This window comes from Xiphophorus maculatus, chromosome 5 (assembly GCF_002775205.1).
Source record: "Xiphophorus maculatus strain JP 163 A chromosome 5, X_maculatus-5.0-male, whole genome shotgun sequence".
Taxonomy (NCBI): domain Eukaryota; kingdom Metazoa; phylum Chordata; class Actinopteri; order Cyprinodontiformes; family Poeciliidae; genus Xiphophorus; species Xiphophorus maculatus.
The window spans coordinates 20,816,213-20,834,834 of record NC_036447.1 but is presented as its reverse complement, the minus strand read 5'-3'; the positions used below and the strand labels follow the sequence as shown (position 1 = coordinate 20,834,834).

Below are 18,622 nucleotides of genomic sequence, written 5' to 3'. Positions count from 1 at the left end.
TGTGAGTGAAAGAGAGAGAGAGAGAGAGACTTGCAGCAAAGTCAAGGGAGTCCAATGATGCGCGCATGGCTGATGTCCTGACAACCAAAACAAAGCAGGGTGTGTGAAATGGAGGTCAGGTAGGAAAGAAACGATTTCTGTCTTTAAAAAAAAAAAAAAAAAAAAAAGATATGGAATAAACAGAAATCTTAAACACGGGAGAATTTATGAAAAGATATTAATTAAAAAAAAAAATGCAGGCTGAAAATCACAAGCTGGACACACCCCCACACCAGCAGGCCTGGCTGCCAATGCGCTGAGGAGAACAGCTGCTGGGCTATCGGGCAAGGAGATGGTCAAGGGGAGGGCTGCTCCAGTAATCCCCAGGGGGCATTAAGGGAGGGTAGGGAAGGAGGGAGGGAAAGAAGAGTCAGTGGGATGCACGGCATTTCCAACACCTTCCTCCCCCCACCTCTCACACGCTAGTAAAATACGTGGTGTGAACTTAAAAATTAGGCCTTCACGGCTCCGTCTGAATTTCTTCCATTGACTTGGATTTCTCTGGTAGCATTTAAAACGGACCAATCAGCATGCTGAAGGAGAAGTTATGATCGATGAAGTCGATTTTATAGGCTGGTTTGGAGTTGAAGTCTGCCTGTAGTTTTAGCAATGGCAGTGGAGGAACTGAGCGAAGCCGTTCAGGTCGTGTTGACCACAACTCTAAATATTGCATGAACATGAATTAAATCAACATCTTGTTCAGGTCTTTGCAGGGGGTGGGGATGCTTGTTTCCTGCTGTAAAGTTGACAGTCAATGTCTGTGGAGTCTGAGATTTAGCCATTGGGTTTGTTGCAACTGTGGCAGCATTTTCTGTACTCTGTATAAAAAAAAAGGTGTGACAGTGACAGACAGAAACAATTTTGAGAATAGCACCACCAGCTAACAGCTGCTAACAAAGCCAAAGTTTACATCTGCTTTTGAACTCCCTGTCTGTGAGAAGCTACAGGGCTATTTTGTTTTTTATAATAGAGCTGGACCGTATTTGATCTACTACAGTTTAGAGATGGTGTGGGTAGTTATATACTGAACAGAGATTGTTGCCTTAAGAACCCCATATCTTGTATCAACTTGTCTTGTGAGCTAATTTCATCTAGCTTTAATAAAACAGCGACACTTCAGTGTCGCTGTATTGGGTCACTGAAGTGTCAACACACTTCAGTGACCCAATAAGTGTCAATAATTGGCTGAATTGGGTTCAGCCAATTCAGCCAATTTTCTGACTGAATTGTTGTCATGAGGCTAAAATTAATGAAGACATTTGAACTCTTCCTTTGTTATTGTTGTTTTAAACTGCTGTTTCTGTGAGAAGCATCTGACTCAGCGTTCTGAGGCTTTTGACACTTTAACCTCTAATGTTCACCCTAACCATAAGCTTAGACTACGTTGAGAAAAATGTTTTCTGTTGCACATGTGTGGGCTGACAAGAATATTAGACTACGGTGGATTTAGAACAGCTACTTGAAAGAAAATCAGATTAACCCTTTATTGGCTTTTCTTAGTTCCTGCAACAGCTGGCTGAGCTGCAGTTCTAAAAAAAAAACAACTGATATTGTATACATGGCTGATGTATTTTCACAAATTTCTTTGACAGTATTAGCAAAAGCATTACTAGCATACCCAGTTGTGAATAAACACATTATCTATCTTAAACCTGTTTTATGCATTAGCATTTGAAAAATCTGATAACAATTCCCTATGAAGATGCAATTCTGACTTTGAAAATATCTGTGACACCCCCAGGTCCAATACCCAGTATGAGTCCTGCACTTATAGCATGTAGTGGAAGCTGCAGGTACAAACCAATAATTAGCGATTCTGACAGGCTGCATCTTATTAAATAAGTGCGACAAGTATTACTGAACCGTCTCTCTGGAGTTTGCAACATGACATTATTAAACACCCATTGCAGCAAAAATGTTGTCAATCAGGACCTGATGTCCGATGAAGACAAAAACAAACCCAAACTTAGCCCCAGACGGGGTAGAAAGAGCAGGAAAAACAACGGTGGCCCAAACATTAGTCATTTTGTTTCATTTCAGTAAAATGTGACTAAATTCTGATAACAAATATAATTTTATGTCATCACCTTCTCCAGTAGTTTGTCGGTGGCACACACTGATTTTTACAGTGCAATGGCGTTACCTATGAGCTCTATAGGACAGCTGGGTTATCTGGACAGATGCGTAAATGTGCAGCTAAACACACTACATGCATTGTTGGTCGTTCCAAGGCTGCAGACTGAACTTGCTGCTACCAGACGGCAACAGGTTGGTGGTTTTAGAAATAGCACGCACTGTTGTGAAATATGGTTTTCAAGAGAACAACATTGAATCAACAACTTCCTGAGTTTACCCAGACAAACATATTCAGCTGCAACTGTAGACATGTAAAAAGGGTCTTTAAACAACACTTCCAATAACAAATGTAAAGAAAATAAAAAGAAAAAAAGGTCCTTCTGTGTGAAGTTGTACAAGAGTGTCACTGACAAAAAAAACAAACAAAAAAAAAACACAATGAGCAAACGAGATGCAAATCCTGACCTTGTTTTCATTCTCACTTGTAAATGTTCTGGCAGCCATATTCTTTTGTTTTTGCATAAACTTTAGATTTGCTTCGAAGTTAATAAAGTTACAATGCAGGATTTCCAACTCAGAAGAAAAAGGCGGACACAATATTACTACATTCGGGAACATAAGTCATTTAAGTGTTATTGTGTAACGTCTGCTTACAGCTGACAAAGTGATGTTGAATTCAGCTGCTTCACTGTAACCTACATGGGTATGGACATTTTAATGACAGCCACACAAACAGTCGTTAGTGTTAACAGTGAGGGCTTTCCAGTGTGCTGCAATAAATAAGTGTGAGCTATCAGTTTGATAAAACTGCTTTTATTAGCAGTGTATAATTTAGAATATATATATATACAGTATATATAAAAATTGACACCGGGCCGGGAATTGACCCCGGCCCGGTGTCTTTCTGAATGGAGTTTGCATGTTCTCCCTGTGCATGCATGGGTTCTCTCCTGGTTCTCCGGCTTCCTCCCACAGTCCAAAAACATGACTGTCAGGTTAATTGGTCTCTCTAAATTCTCCCTAGGTGTGAGTGTGTGTGTGTGTGCATGGTTGTTTGTCCTGTATGTCTCTGTGTTGCCCTGCGACAGACTGGCGACCTGTCCAGGGTGACCCCCACCTCTCGCCCGGAACGTTAGCTGGAGATAGACACCAGCACCTCCCAACCCCACTAAGGGACAAGGGTGTACGGAAAATGGATGGATGGATATTTAGTGTTGAAAATTAGCAGGAGCTACCTGTCCTGAAGGAACAGGTTATTATTTACAACAATTGATAAAAGAACAAGTTATTTTCTCAATGCTGATCAAATCGTTCCTTAGGGTTTCTAAAGGCCACTCTGAGAATTTCCTTTTTGGTTCCTGCCTTTCGGTTCAGTCCTTGAACACAAAGAGTTGATCTCAGAAATCCCTTTGCTAATACTAAAATGCCATTTTAAGTGACTCAGAGCCAATTTAAAACTGATTGTGTGTTAAGTTTTCAGTTCTTTGTCATTTAGATGTCTTACATAATTCATAGGTCAGAAAGGATCAGATCCTGAAATTAAATGATGGAGGAGACAGTAAAATTAGAAAGAAAAGCTCTGAAAAGCCTTTGTAAATCTGTAAGAAATATTGGCCAATGTAACTTTAAAAGAAGAAAAAACAGTCTAGCTGAATGGAAGCAAAATATGAAGAGATGGACAATGATTGCAGACTTTGTCAGCGTAACAAAGTCTTTTTCCTTTAACTTCTAAAGCGAGGAAACAAAATAAAGGCTACATCTCTGGAACACAGTGACTGACTGAAAGCTAATTTGTAAGCGTTTTATCTCAGTTTTCTTCAAACCTTACTGTAATACACGGCCCATTCCTTTTTTTTGGTCTCGTGGGCGTGTCCGTTTGCGAACCCATTAAATCCCTCGTTTATCTTCCCGTTCAGCTTGCTATTGTTTTCACCGTCCATCTGGTCCTTCCTCAGAGCCAGCGCCGGCTTACACGTGTGCCAGTTCCACAAGAGCTTGTTCATGTCGTCCTGGGCCCTGATGCCCAGCAGCTTGTCTTCGTCACTTCTCTTGTCCTCGTCTTCGTCGCCGTTCTCGTCCTTCCCGGAGCGATGGCGGTGGAGGCTCTGCATCTCCCCGCTGATGTTCTCAAAGTACTGGTGGATGCACACTTTGGCGAAGCTCTTCGCATGCTCCTTGCAGGTCTCATCGAACATCTTGCGCTCAATGTCGATGTAATGGGACCAGTATTTGGTTTTGAGGAAAGCGGCTTGGGTGAAGCACGGCCTGATGGCCCGGATGAGAAAGGCGGTGAAGGTCATCATGAGGAGAAAAATCCATCCACATGCCTGTAAAGAGCCAAGGTTTTTCGATTAACAAACACACTGCATTTGCTTGTGATAGATTTCTTTTTCTTGTTAATCTTTCCACTCGGCAAAGTGGAAATAACACATTCTACAGGCTTCCCGCAACCTTCACAGCTCACCAACTTCATTTATGTTACAAACATTTCATTTGCAAGATATGGGACTTCTGAGCCTGCATTTTTGCCCCGAGGCTACTCAAGAGACCTGAACAACAGCGTGGGTGTTTTATGGGAGGACTGAAATAGGTCTCAGTTTTATGGATAACACATTTAGGGACTTATAGAAAATAAAAAAAACAAAAGTAAATGTAACCAGTGAGGGATATTAGAGGTAAAACAGAATCATATTTTCTTATGAGGAATTTAAAACATTGCAGCAGCTAGAATTTTAAAGATTCAGGGGCTCATTAACCTCCACTTTCTTATAACAGTAAAAAAAAAAAATAAACAATGAAATAATACATTTAGATCTACTTTAAATTTCCGTGTGACTGAACAAATTGGTTGATAAAAATAACAACTTAGCTAAGAGTTTTGCCAATTTAACCTGATATTTTAGCTCCATGATGTTTAGTTGTTCTTATTGTCTTACTGCCTTTTAATGCTTTTTTATACTTAATTGTACCACTGTTGTGTATTTTATTCATCCTTAGTTGTGTTTACGTTTTGAAGCACTTTGTGCAGTTGGAGGTGTTGGAAGTGTGCTACATCCATACATGTATCACTGTCATTGATATTTTGACTTTGGATTAACAATAAAACAACAGCAGCTCATTTACATTCACTGCTAAGACTGATTAATCTCACTGTAAACAAGGAGGGTGCAGGTAATGTCATGGTGCCACCATTTATGACTTTTTATGACTTTTCTTGTACAATCAGGAATTGTCTTCTTACCTTCCTTAGGGATATTTTGTATCTGCGTTGACAACTGAGGATAAAAATAGTTTTATACAATCTGCTCATAGTTTACTAAAAAGAAGAAGTGGTTTTATGAGTTGTAAATGTTATTTGTTCACCAGCAGGAGGACACTGAGTGATTTTAGTTTGATCTGGGGCCATAATTTGTCCTGGTTCTTACATTTTAGCTGACACTGATGTAGGGAAGAGAACCACAATCACTGAAAACAGGTTATTATTTACAAGTAAACTTGATTATACAGGAGATTTGAGTATCAACATTAATAGGAATAATTCATCATAATGCTTAATTATTAAGTGAAACAGCATAATACACAATTGTTAAGTGGGCACAAAATGACTTGTTCTCAATTGCAGAAATTACTCAACGAAGAGACAATGTAGTTAATATCTCAGTCGCCACCCTTCATCATTTTATGTCTTCTGAATCATTCTTTTTCTGTTGCTGCTTCACATTGCATATCGTCACCAAGTCCACTTCATTGTGGTATACCTTTAAGTTCTGCTTTAGGGCCTTTCTTATTTCAGAGGATGATCAATTGCAGATCTTTTTCATACCTCATGAGGTTTCCTAAACTCCGTTTTAAGACACACGTTTGTTTTATGATCTACACATGTTTGTACCTGGGAATCAACCAAAGGTTTCCAAACACGGAATAGGAGGGTTAAAAGTCAAGCCACCAGTATTACACCCAATCCTGTATGATCTGTGAGGGAATTTATACAGCTTTGGGGAACATTCAAAGCTGTATAATGTGATGTAGTGATTTTAGACAAGGCACAGATGGCAGCAGCTGTTTAGTTCATGGACAAAGCCACCAGACCATCCTCCAGACTCTACACTGTAAAAAAAAAATAATAAAAAAATGTCTCTAATTTATGGTAAAATACCAGCAGCTGTGGTTGTCAGAATTTAACGTGTAAAATTCTGGCAACCATAGCTGTCAGTATTTTACTGTAATTTAAAGATTTCTTTTTTTTTTTTTTACTTTATTTACTTCAGGGATGCCAAAACAACAACCTTGTGATTTTTAAAATCATATATCTGGTTTGCCTGGCAAACTACCTCGCATTACTTCTTCTTGTGTTTCATCCTGAGAAAAAGTAAAAACAACTAGGCATACCTGTGATATACACTTGATGTACCGTGTTGCTGCCACTCTTATTTCCTGATGCTCAAACAGGTCTTTGCAGGGGATTCTGGCCAGCAGTCGAATCTTCTCTGTCTCCGACATCCCTTTAACAAAGCTGGAATTCCCGAACTTTTCAATATCCAAGTTGATGCTGAAAGCGCAGAGGAAGCTCTTCCCGTCCATGAGGGTGACCGATACCCACAACGCAGGGGCGATCAACGATCTCTGGGTGATTGAACAAAACATGTAGCGCAGGATTGTTGGATCCTTCGTCCGGCTCCCTGTGGGTCTTTTCCACTCCTCAGCGAGCACCGACACATTATTGTTCAAGACAAAGCCCAACAAAAAGAACCATATGGGAGGGATGATGAGAAGCCCGATACCGTAGGTGTAGTTGTATTCTGGCATGCAGGGGCAGCTGAACTCAAAGGCAGAGTACATCTGGGCACTTGCTAATGCCATGATGCCACAAATCCCATTCATGAAAGACTCCTGGTTGGACTGGAGAAACTGGAACATCATACGAAACTTATCCATCGTGTGAGATGTGGTGGACGCTTTGGCTTACAGATAGTGAAATTTCTGGAAAAAGACTATTTGAGAAGGATCGTTAGATAGACAACACTACTCATTTGATATGAAAAACAGTAAAGTTTGAACCTCTTTCAAAAAAAAAACCTAAGTTGATGCTAAGTTAGGTTTTTAATAATGTTCAGTAATATTTAGTGAGGTGTCAGCGACGTTCTTCTGAGATTTTGATCCATATTGACCTGACAGCATGATGCAGTTGCTGCAGATTTCTCAGCTTTGTATTCATAATAGGGAGCTCCTTGTTCTACCACATCTAAAATTTGAGCTAATTAATTGTGATCTGATGACTCTGAAGGCCATTGGGGTACAGTGAACTAGTTGTTCTGTTCAAGAAACCAGTTTGGTTTCTATATATCGGCTGTGACATTTCAGCAATACTCAGCCGGTACTAATGGGCCCAATGTTTGCCACCACCACAAGGCTGAAGCAGTGATACAAGGCAAGATGGATCCTTCTTTATGTTGGCTACATCATATTCTGACAATAACATCTAAATCTCACAGTCAAAATCAAGGCTCATCAAGCCACTGTTTTACCAATCTGTCCATTGTTCAGGTTTGGTAAACATGTGAAATCTGTGGGGGGCTGCACAGTGGCGCAGTAGCACTGTTGCCTTGCAGCAAGAAGGTCCTGGGTTCGATTCCTGGCCCGGGGTCTTTCTGCATGGAGTTTGCATGTTCTCCCTGTACATGCGTGGGTTCTCCGGCTTCCTCCCACAGTCCAAAAACATGACTGTCAGGTTAATTAGTCTCTCTAAATTCTCCCTAGGTGTGTGTGTGCATGGTTGTTTGTCCTGTCTGTCTCTGTGTTGCCCTGCGACAGACTGGCGACCTGTCCAAAGTGACCCCGCCTCTCGCCCGGAACGTTAGCTGGGTCGGCACCTCCCGACCCCACTTGGGACAAGGTGTACAGGTCTCTTGTGGTTCAAGTGTGATACACTCAAATATCATCATCTCGAACCAGTCTGACTGTTCTTCTCTGACGTCAGCAACACATTTTCACAAAGCCACTTGGTTTCAACATTCGGCTTCACAACATTGACGTGCCTAAACTCACTGAGCCGCTGACTTGAGAATGTGTTGGATAGGCTGATTCAGGATTTGCGTTACATGGTAAATGGTCAGGTGTACCTAATAAAAAGGCTAGTAAATGTTCTATCAACCAGATAATATCTTAATAATATCTGACTGCAAAGTTATTATAAGAGCTATTATATTTTTTTATTAAGAAGAAACAAGTAGGAGATTTAAAGTTTTGTTTATATCCATAGACTTAATAGTAACAGAAAATACATTTTGAGAAGCATTGCTGGATTTCACCAGACGGAAAGAAGATGCAGCAACTATTTACAGTTTATCTATAAAATATTTGTAATTGACTTATCCAACAACAAAGTTGAAGACAGAGATTTAGTTGAACATGTTGATGGTACACATATTCATAGATATTGCTCTCATATTAACTTCACACTTACCTTGTTATTTATACTTGGATAAACAGCTGAAAAGATCAACTTGTCATACAACCATAATGTCCATAGTGAGTGTCTTGCAGCTCCGTATACGCAGCATACATATACACCTGGCTGAGAAGTGATTCTCCAGTGATACTCAAAGCTGAGCTAAGCTCCTGTCATCAAGCCCCTCCCTTCACTGTGTTACAGTGATTTGAGAAAATATATTTTCTCAAAAGCAAACCTGACGAAGCCTGTGAATATCTTACACGCTTTATTTCAACCCCCTTTTCACTTTATATTTCCGCATTATTATATGAAAAGCAAAGTGTTTCTGTGTCAATCCAATAAATCCCATCAGTGAGAGTGCCTGGATTGTTCCTGCGTCGCTACAACAAGCCAGACATGCAAACAAACGTTCAAACCATTCAAATATCTGTGGCTTTGGATGGAAAATTTGGTTGCAGTCACATAGGTAAAGGGTGAATCTGTTTCCAATTGCTTGGAGAAGAAATGAGCGTGAAACAGGTTGAAATTGTTTATATACTGTATATATATATCACACAGGAGTTTCAATACATATGGATCCACAAAATGATTTGAAGCTTGACAAACCAGTTTTAAGCCTACAACAAGATAAAAGGCTGCGGTTCACTCCACTGTTCATGAACACTAGCCATTTAATACACTTTTGTCTGTAACCTGATACTGATTGTCAACACCAGGAAAATTATTTCTCTGAGTCAAAGACTTGTGTACACTGATTTTATGTAATGCGAACAGTGCTACATTAAGAAACGCCTCCTTTCCATTGACACTCTAGTCAAAGACTAGACTGTTATCTAGTCTTTGACTAGATATTGTTAATACGTTAAGGTAAATCTTTAACACTAGAAATACAACAAAACTTATTTAAAGCCACCAATAATATGGAGCAAACACAAAGCCTCCTGTAGTTGATAGTGAAGTTATTTTTCCTGCCTCTGGAACACAGCCCGAATTAAGTTTCAAAATCAGTTAGATAACATATACTTTTATTCAGCTATAAAAATAGAGTTTTAGATGTTTTTTGGATTTTACAAATGATTACATTTAACTGATTTTTGATAAAACTTCTCACACGTTTTTTCCGGCTTAAAAATTGATTGGTTATTGTGGCTGCAAATAGTAACAAAACAGGAATTACTATTTCATTGCTCATTGTTTACATTGTTTTAGATAAATTCTCATCTACCGGTTGGATTAGTCTCAGATCAATAACAACAGTAAAAATCATAAGCTTTTTATTTAAATTTGAAACACTTTGAGGCCGTTTTGGTACCTTTCAATGACAGAAGATACATTTTAAACCTGTGTGAGATCCTCATTATTTGGCATCACCTCTGCAGGCTGCTGTGGAGTCCTTGCATTTGCATATAGTTGAAACCGGACATATATTTACTCTGTTTAAAAAGAAACATAACCCATTTTTCTCACTGTCTAAGATTGAACCAGACTAAACTTTTTCTGTTTTAGGATGGCCAGAAGTACCAAAGCTATTTTCTCTTTGCTAAATGCCAGAATAATGAGAGAAATTTGTATTAGATTTGCCTTTTAAACTATGTGACATGGGTCTAATGTTCTAGGTTTCTAATGTTTGGTGTAAATTTGCCCCATTTCTCAAGAACTGCTGTAACTGAGTCAGGTTTATAGGCCAGCTTTTTGGCTCACGCCTGCCCACAAATCTTCTTATCAAACTGATCAGAGCTGTTTGATGGCCATGATTAGAATTGTTGTTGTCATTAGTAGACCCATTTGTGCCCAAACTTTCATTTCCTGGCTGAAAACTCAAGCTTCTTTTTAACTTTCATTGTTTTAGTTTACAAACTGTGGTCAAGATTTTCCCGGATTGTTTAAATGCACAGCAATCTGTACTCTTCCAACTTGAACAGGTTCTTTTGACATTTAGCAAACAGAGATAGTTTTAGTCATCCTAACTAATCAAAAGCAGGGGGAAAAAATTCCTTTATGTCAAAAACACGGGAAAAAAAGTTGAGTTTTTAAACAGTGTATTAAAACTTCTGGTTTCAGCCTATATAGCTGCATCATCTGAGTACATTTGGCACTGAATGTGAAATGAGTAGGCAGTTTCAGGAAGTCAGCTCGAACCTTTTACTTGCGCATATTGCACAGGAAAGTGTCGAAGCAGAGCACATGGGGTTGCGTGAGCAGGAAGTAAGTCGAACCTTCAACTAAAATAGGAAGAGATCTCAGAGCAAGTGGCAGCATAAGGTCGTTTCCTCCTTTGTACCTTTTCATATATTACCGGAACACCCTCCTGCTGAGATAAACATTCTCTCATTCAGGTGTGTATGATTATTTATATTTGACATGTTTTCTACATAATAATGCCTAGTGCTTGATTTGAAAACACCCAACAGGATATAATGAAGAGATAAATTCATTATAATATGCTCAGAATTGCTTGAGCATATTCAGGAAGTTACTTTTTCCCTCTTCGGCTATGCATTGTTGTGAAACTTACCAGCAACATCTTTTTCTTAGAAAACTAGAATGCCGTTACAAAGAAATTCTTTTTGTTTTTTTACAATTTTGACTTATGCCTTACAAAAGTATTTATAACTCCTCGGCTTTTCCAAATTTTGTTACATTGCAAACTTCATTTGACTTCTTGGTGATTTTGTGTGGTAGACAAAAACACAAAGTCTACCCATGAAAAGTGATGAATGATTTCAATTTTGTTTTTTTTTACACTATAAAACTCAGGTGTGCATATGTACTCGGCACCCTTTACTTTCATGCCCCTAAATAAAATCTTGTGCAACCAACCACATTCAAAAGTCAGCTAGTTAGTGAACATTTCTCCTGGGTGGAATGTTAAGAAATCTCAGCATGACTTCAGCTGCTCTGTGAAGACTGTGGAGGTTTGTTAGAGAACATTAGAGAACAAACAGCATCATGAAGACCAAAGAACACAACTCAGGCCAGACCAGACTAAACTTTTACTTTTTGGCTGACCTACAGAATGCTGCATGTGGTGGAAAACTTACACCCTGAACACACCATGCGCACTATAAAACAATTTTTTAGCAACATTATGCTAAATGATGAATGCTTGTCTTCATCAAGACAGGCTAACTAGTCAGAGTTGATAGAAAGATGGGGAAGGAAACCTGTTATAGGCTGCAGGTTGGGGTAGAGGTTTGCCTTCCAGAAGGACAATCATCTTAAGCATGCAGTCAAAGCTACAGTGGAACAGTTTGATGGTCCAAATCTAAATATAACTGTAATATTTGGAAAAATTTGAACATGGATATTCACAGACTTTTTCCACACAATCTGACTAAGCTTGCGCTACTTTGAGAATAAGAATGGACAAAAATGTTAATATAGCAACACATCTTCATTGTGGGCCATATCAATATCATGAATGTCCAAAAAGGGTCGATCTCTGCCAGAATGTATTAATAAAACATTATTAATACATTTAATAATGTTTGTATTATGTTTGTAAACATTTTAGCTGTTTACAAACAGCTAAAAATATTCACCAATAGCTGTATGTATTTAATGAATACTTGTTAACATAAAATAATGTTTAACGCCTTCTCACATTGATGTAATTTGGCAGTATACAAATAAAACCTGCTGTGATTTGATTGATAAAATAATATTTCGGCACACAACCGCTACCTTGAAGGTTGTGTTTATATATATATGTAAGTCTACAAAGTATTGACTCAGAGAAGCAGAGGAGAAATCCACACTTTTCCGATTATTTAAAATATGCATTTTTGAAAACCCCAATATCATATTCTCACCAAATAATGTTTTTGGGGTTGTAATGAAGTAAATTAAAAGGTAAAGATGTTTGAGCTGTATTTGAAAGTGAACTAATTACTGCCTCCGTATTCCTTCCCAGGCTGCGCAGATGATGCAAGACACTCTGGTGCGAGTGTTTGTGGTGGCTGCAGGTCTTCTGTTGTGTCCCCGGGATAATCCTGGGGTTGAGGAATGGGACGATGCCGTCGACGAGGATTTGCAAAAGCACGAGCAGATGCTGCTGGAAGGGGAAGAGAAACTAGTCCAACCATCAGCACCTGTCAGTTACAAAATAAAAGAACCTCAAGGTGACATAAATAACAATCCAGAGCAACAGAATCAGTCCAATCAACATGACAAAGATGAACCATTGGACACAGATGTGGCTGTTGCTGAAAGAGGAACTTTTGATCCCAAATTACCAGTGGGACACATGACAAGTAAATCTGCTACCGTGAATCTGACTGAAAATCTAGACAATCAGGAGGGAGAAGATTTTAGTAGTGGCAGCTCAGAACAAGATAGTCTGCAGGGACATTATGAGAAGTCAGAAGGTGCAGCGATCCACCCAAAAGATCGAGACTCACCTGCCTCACATGTCTACAGCAAGATGGAAAACGAAACCTCAGAGAAAGGTATTGCAGAATGGGAGAGGGATTATCTCTGGTACATCTGGAACACATTCTCCATCATTTCCATAATGCGCTTCTTCAGGAAATACCTGAAGAGAAATCTCCAAACAGATCAGGAAGAGACCAGGATCTCCCCCCGCAGATCTCCTAAAGTGTCGCTGCCTGACGTTGAAACTCTGCAGAGCTTTTATGCTCAATGTGTTCAGGCATCAGCTGAGAAAATGTTGAGGGAGAAGGGTTTTCTGGAAGGATTCGCACATGACCTCTTGGAGGCCATGAGGACGGTTTGTGAAAACAATGGCAGCATGTTGATTGAGGACTTTCAGATGGTGAAAGAGCGTGACATCATTGTTCATTTTGCTCCATGCAAACCATATAGTGTCCGCTGCCTGCTCAGGAACAACCCGGTGAGTGATCCACTGCTTTACACGCAAGTCTGCGGTCAGATAAAACTCCTGAAAGAAGAGAAAGTCCCAAACGGCTGCCCCTGCCAGTCCGCCGATGCAGACGATATGGTTTGCCTGGTACATTCGGAGAGCGACAAAGCAAAAACAAAAGTGGTTGATGCTTTCAATGAACCGCTGTGCAGCAAGAACACTCCTTTTCTGTCAAAATCGAAGATCACCCGGTGGTTTCAGAACACAGTCAAACAAGCCTGGGCGCAGATCTCACATAAATACGAGTTTGAGCTCAGCATCCGCTACGTTGAGACTCCAGGTGCTCTGGTGGTTCGCTTCAAGTCAGGGAAGAAGATCAACTTCAGTTTGAAGCCGGTGGTTAAGTTCAACACAGAAGCTCATTTCTGCATCACACCCTGGTCCTCCAGAGATGTGGACACTTTCTGGGCGCTGTCGCTCTCCGTCTACGAAGACCGCCTCCTGGAACATCTCTCCAAACGCCTTCCTGTGAACTCCTGTCGTGATCAAATTCTTGAAATTGCCTTCTTCCTTCATAGGAGACAGGAAGCGCTGGCAGGGAAGACTGCACTAAAGGACATCCACTTTAAAATGGCATTAATGCACCTTCTGATGGCCAAAAAAACATCGCAGTGGCAACCAAACTTTGCTACCTGCAGACTACAAGACCTGCTGAGCTTTGTGGAGGAAAGTCTTAAGAGGAAGCACCTGACCCACATTCTCGTTGGCAACCCTTTGGCTGAGGTTACTGGACTGCCTAAAGAAATCTGCAGAGCAAAGCCAGTGAACCTGTTTCATCTCTTTGTGGAAGATGACTGTGCATATAAGAATGCCGTCATGCATTTCCAGGAGATGTTTCAAAATGCCCACATGTTGATACATGAATATGTTGTTCAACCTCAGGTTGGCACAAAATCCTTTGCTTAAGACTGCGTACAGTTAGACAGACTTTTTTTCAAATAATCATACAAGTGCAGGTGAATCTTAATTACAGAATAACAAGAAGGGAGTCTAATCAGAGGGAAACTTGCTACGTTGACTTTGGACTTGATAGCATTCAGCGGACTTGCACCTGCAGACACGGCTCCTTGAATCAACACAGGTCTCTGTTGTCCCCGTTTTTTGTACAGTGACTTTTTTTTTCTTTCTTCCTCTCAACTCTTCATTTACTTGCTTGCTTACAGGACTCTGAACAATGAGGTTCTTTAGCCGTTACTTTTTGTGGCTTTACTAGCCTTGTGGAGAGTCCAGTCATCTGTCTGCTGGATTACTGTCAACTCAGTCTTCCCTGTGATTGTGCAGAGCAGAGCTACATTTCACAATTGGAACGTTGAATGCATTAGGTAATTTCCTGACCAACTGAATTTTGCATTTCCACCTTCTGTAAGCCTTTATCCTCTAAATTAACAGGATAAAGGCCTTGAAATACATCAGTATTATCCACATTTGAACCAAATTATTAAAATAAAAATGTTTTGTTGGTGATCTAATCTATTTAGATACAACTGTATTTAAATAATAAAGAATTGGTATATCATGTGATAAATCCATGTGTAATGCATTTATTTGAAAGAGATTATTACAACATTTTAGATTTCATCAAAGTCTTAGAAGTACATTTGTTTCTGCGATCATCTTTTGAGGAGACCTCAGTAGACCGTCAAATTCAACTTCTTAAATTAAACTTCACTTTCAAAGTCAATCTTCCAAGAGCGACTGGAGATTATTTCCTTGGGTGCTTCTGGGTAAAAAGATGTGTCATATTAAAATGTTAACTTCTTCTAGAGTGCTATTTTGAATCTGCAAGATTATAATTTTATTTCAAAGAGGACTTCCATCACCAGCATTAACTTTTACCCAACTCAAGATAAGAGTTACTTAAGAGTTAATTACAGGTCTGTGTAAAGGGCTTTCCATGCCGTAGATTGAGAACACCATCTTACCCTGCTGGTGGGGATGTTGATTCACAGCAGTTGCACACTCAGTCCTTACCATAGAGCTTCTTCCATCTGGTGCACAAACAGGATTATCCACTCAAAAGATTGTTAAAGCTTCTATAATTCTGCACTAAAACATGTCTGCAGCTGCTAATAAAATCCACCACAGGCAAGTTCAGCAACTTACTAGCATGGTCATAATTGGAAGTGTTCTGCTTTGGGCATGGAGTAGATGGCTCTACATTCATCTTAAAATAAAATTCCTGCTAGACAATGCATCTCATTATTAAAGCACATCTTCTGTTTAACAGTATGCAGCTCTTATTGGTTTATGTTGCCCGTTCAGAAATGGTGGAAGCTCTAGACCGTCTTGGAGTCACGACGAGGGAATTTTGATTGTATAGGCTTGTCATAAGTTTGACAAAATTACACTTTTGTTATTGGTCCCAATTAAGCAATTTAATTTTAACCCAAATACTTCACTATTTACCCTTGATGATGATGATGAGGTGAGCAGAGGTCTTGGGAGTCACAAAGCACTTTTTGATGTACATCCTTTCCTCCTCACTCTTTGTTTTGTCATGTCTGTTGGTTTCAAAGTACATTGGATCTCCTAAGTTGTAGATTTTGTTTCCTGATGCTGCAGGAAAACTGAACTCACGTCAAATCGATTCAAAGGGTTTTCCACAGACAGGTCTGACAAGTGTTTGTAACTGCCAACTGCGTTAGCTGGAGGGTTTGTGAGTAGCACATACTGAAGTTGTAAACAAACTGTTTGGTTGCATGTAAATAAAACATTTCATAAAATGATTTTAGGTTTTCTTTCCTCACCTTATCTTAAACTAAAATGTCCACCTGTGGAGGAGTTTTGATTTAATTCAGAGACTGACTGTCTTGTGTGCTTTGAATCATTGTCTTACTACATAATGAAGGACATTTGAACTTAATGTCATGATCTGATGGCTTGAGATTCCACATGATTTTTATTTTGTTTTCTTCCATTCTTTAGTTTGGGGCCTGATGTATTGCTTTTTGATATACTTTAGCCTACTTCATGTTGACAAATGGGATCTATTTAAGTTTTGTCTTAATTGTTGGTGTCAGTCAGGCCTGATGTGGCATGTAAAATTGAACAGACCAGTCAAAAAAAAAAGTGGTTATTCACAGTTAAATTATGATTTAATGGTAAGCGCGATTACCTTTACACATAGGATGAACCTGGATGAACTGAATGCATTTCCTCCTAAATGAAATTATCAGTTGAAAACTGCTTTATGATGAACATGAGGAAAAACAGCATCAGCAGCCAACATATTGCTTCTGTCTGTAAGACTGATTTTTAATCTTAATATCCGTAGCAATTCTTAATATCTGCAGCAAAAGTACTCCTCACTGTTATAATTCTTGCTACATAGTTTATTTCTGAGGAGGATCTTAAGACCCCACACTTGTCGATTGGCAACCCAAAGCAGATGCTGAACCCTAACTTTGGAAACCATTGATATAAAGTACTCAGATGGAACAAAAAAGCAAATAAAACAGAATAAATCTGCAAAGGGACAAATGCTTTTCAACAGCACATCTAATGCAGTCTGAGTAGGGGGACACTTGGCTGACCTTCCTCCATGGCTCCCCCTGGTGGTGCTTCTGAAGAAAATAAAAAAGAGCATTTCTCCCATTCTCCCTATAACAGGAAGCTGGGATTGTAAGTCTGGCTTGAAAAAGCCTACCATCTAGAGGAGAAATGGTGAAACTGCTCTTTGGTTGGCGCTCTTTGTCCACTAAGTCTTTGCAGTTTTGGATGAAAACCGACTTTGTAAGAGTAAAACAATCTGTAACAATTAAAAAGAGACACTTAGAAGATGTATTTGACTCAACAATGGGCTCATGTTTAATGAGAGGTCTTATCACCTCAAGGAACGAGTCTTACCTTTAAAATTTACTTTGCAGGGGAATACCAAATGGCATTTCCCTTAAAACTGGAGCAGTTGACTTCAGTCAGTATATGAGACAATGTTCAGAAAACCAAAAAACAACAAGAATTCAGGTTAAATCTTTACTCCTCTGGAATTTAATAATACATTTTTAGAGTGTACAGAAGATAGTGGTAATCTTTATCAGCATGGTTCATTGGACAACTTCCTAGTGTTAAATATTTGTTATGCGTCCTGAGACTTAAAGACCTCCTTCCTGGTTCTTGCATATATTCTGTCTAGATAACATCGTACTTTGACTAGCTCCGGTTTGTTTGTTGCGCCTTCATCACTTGGAAGAGTGGGAGGAATACCCAGAAGCACTCTCTAGAGCAGGGGTCTCAAACTCCAGTCTTCGAGGGCCGCTGTCCTGTAACTTTTAGATGTGCCTCTGCTGCACCACACCTGAATAGAATAATTAGGTCATTAAGGCTCTGGAGAACTGATTTACCCAAGGAGGAGGTAATTAAGCCATTTCATTCCAGCGTTTTGTATCTGTGGCACATCTAAAAACTGCAGGACAGCAGCCCTCGAGGACTGGAGTTTGAGATCCCTGATCTGGAGCCAGATGGGATTTTTTCTAATCCTAGTTTCAGGCTTCAGAACTTTTCTGTGATCACTGGAAACAAGAACATTGAGATATTCAGAAAGCTTATTTGATCCGTCCCTGGACGAATCATCGGCTGAGGCAGGCAGAAACTAGGCTTTAAACAACAAAAGTTGCTTTGCTTCTTCTTCTTTTTCAGGTGTCACTATCTGCTCTCTTTCTGAATCAGACTCAGGAACTTTGAGGAGAGCAAAACATAATCAGAACAAGCCCAGCACCTGAAAGAACCATTTTCAGCCCAAAAACTGCCGCTGGCAGGTTTTCAACAATCTACAATCTGGAGAGGACTTTAAAGAATTGCTGAAAAACACCAAAACATCTGGGTCTTCCTGTGGGTCTCATATATATTTCACATATTATCAATATGTATACAATAATTGCAATATATATGGAATATATATATATATATATATATATATATATATATATATATATATATATATATATATATATATATCTTAAAGGAGCAGTTTTGGATATATATGAAATGAAGCATAAGATAAGACATTTGACCCTCTGTCTCTTTAAAAAGCGTCTCTTTCCGAAAAGGTGCTAACACCACAATGCTTCTGTATTATCCCTATCCTACCTTAACCCTGTCAAACAACAATCATACTTTACTTTCTACAAAAGTTTTAGCATTATTTCGAATTTAACTTACCGGAAGTGACGCAGTGA

General features: G+C 39.3%; 2 protein-coding genes across 3 annotated transcripts; one reads left to right on the top strand and one right to left on the bottom strand.

Moving 5' to 3' along the window:
* The first annotated feature begins 94 nt into the window (after nt 1-94).
* LOC102224140 (inositol 1,4,5-trisphosphate receptor-interacting protein-like) lies at nt 95-16,133 on the top strand. Of its 2 annotated transcripts, none has more exons than XM_023333228.1 (2): nt 95-119; nt 12,480-16,133. In XM_023333228.1, exon 2 carries the CDS (start codon nt 12,489-12,491, stop codon nt 14,352-14,354), a length of 1,866 nt encoding a protein of 621 aa, XP_023188996.1. In that variant the 5' UTR covers nt 95-119; nt 12,480-12,488; the 3' UTR covers nt 14,355-16,133. The 2 variants fall into 2 exon arrangements, with proteins under 2 accessions (XP_023188996.1, XP_005797327.1); XM_005797270.2 differs by lacking the exon at nt 95-119 and adding an exon at nt 10,756-10,902.
* calhm1 (calcium homeostasis modulator 1) lies at nt 3,703-7,050 on the bottom strand. The gene is made up of 2 exons (XM_005797269.2): nt 6,505-7,050; nt 3,703-4,442 (listed from the first exon to the last, which is right to left on the bottom strand). Exons 1-2 carry the CDS (start codon nt 7,048-7,050, stop codon nt 3,933-3,935), a joined length of 1,056 nt encoding a protein of 351 aa, XP_005797326.1. The 3' UTR covers nt 3,703-3,932.
* Nucleotides 16,134-18,622: the final 2,489 nt, after the last annotated feature.

Coding starts and splice junctions, on each gene's coding strand:
- calhm1 (XM_005797269.2), bottom strand. CDS start 7,050: ATGGATAAGTTTCGTATGATGTTCCAGTTTCTCCAGTCCAACCAGGAG. Junction 4,443..6,504: donor ACATCAAGTGTATATCACAG/GTATGCCTAGTT, acceptor GGCTCTTTACAG/GCATGTGGATGGATTTTTCT.
- LOC102224140 (XM_023333228.1), top strand. CDS start 12,489: ATGATGCAAGACACTCTGGTGCGAGTGTTTGTGGTGGCTGCAGGTCTT.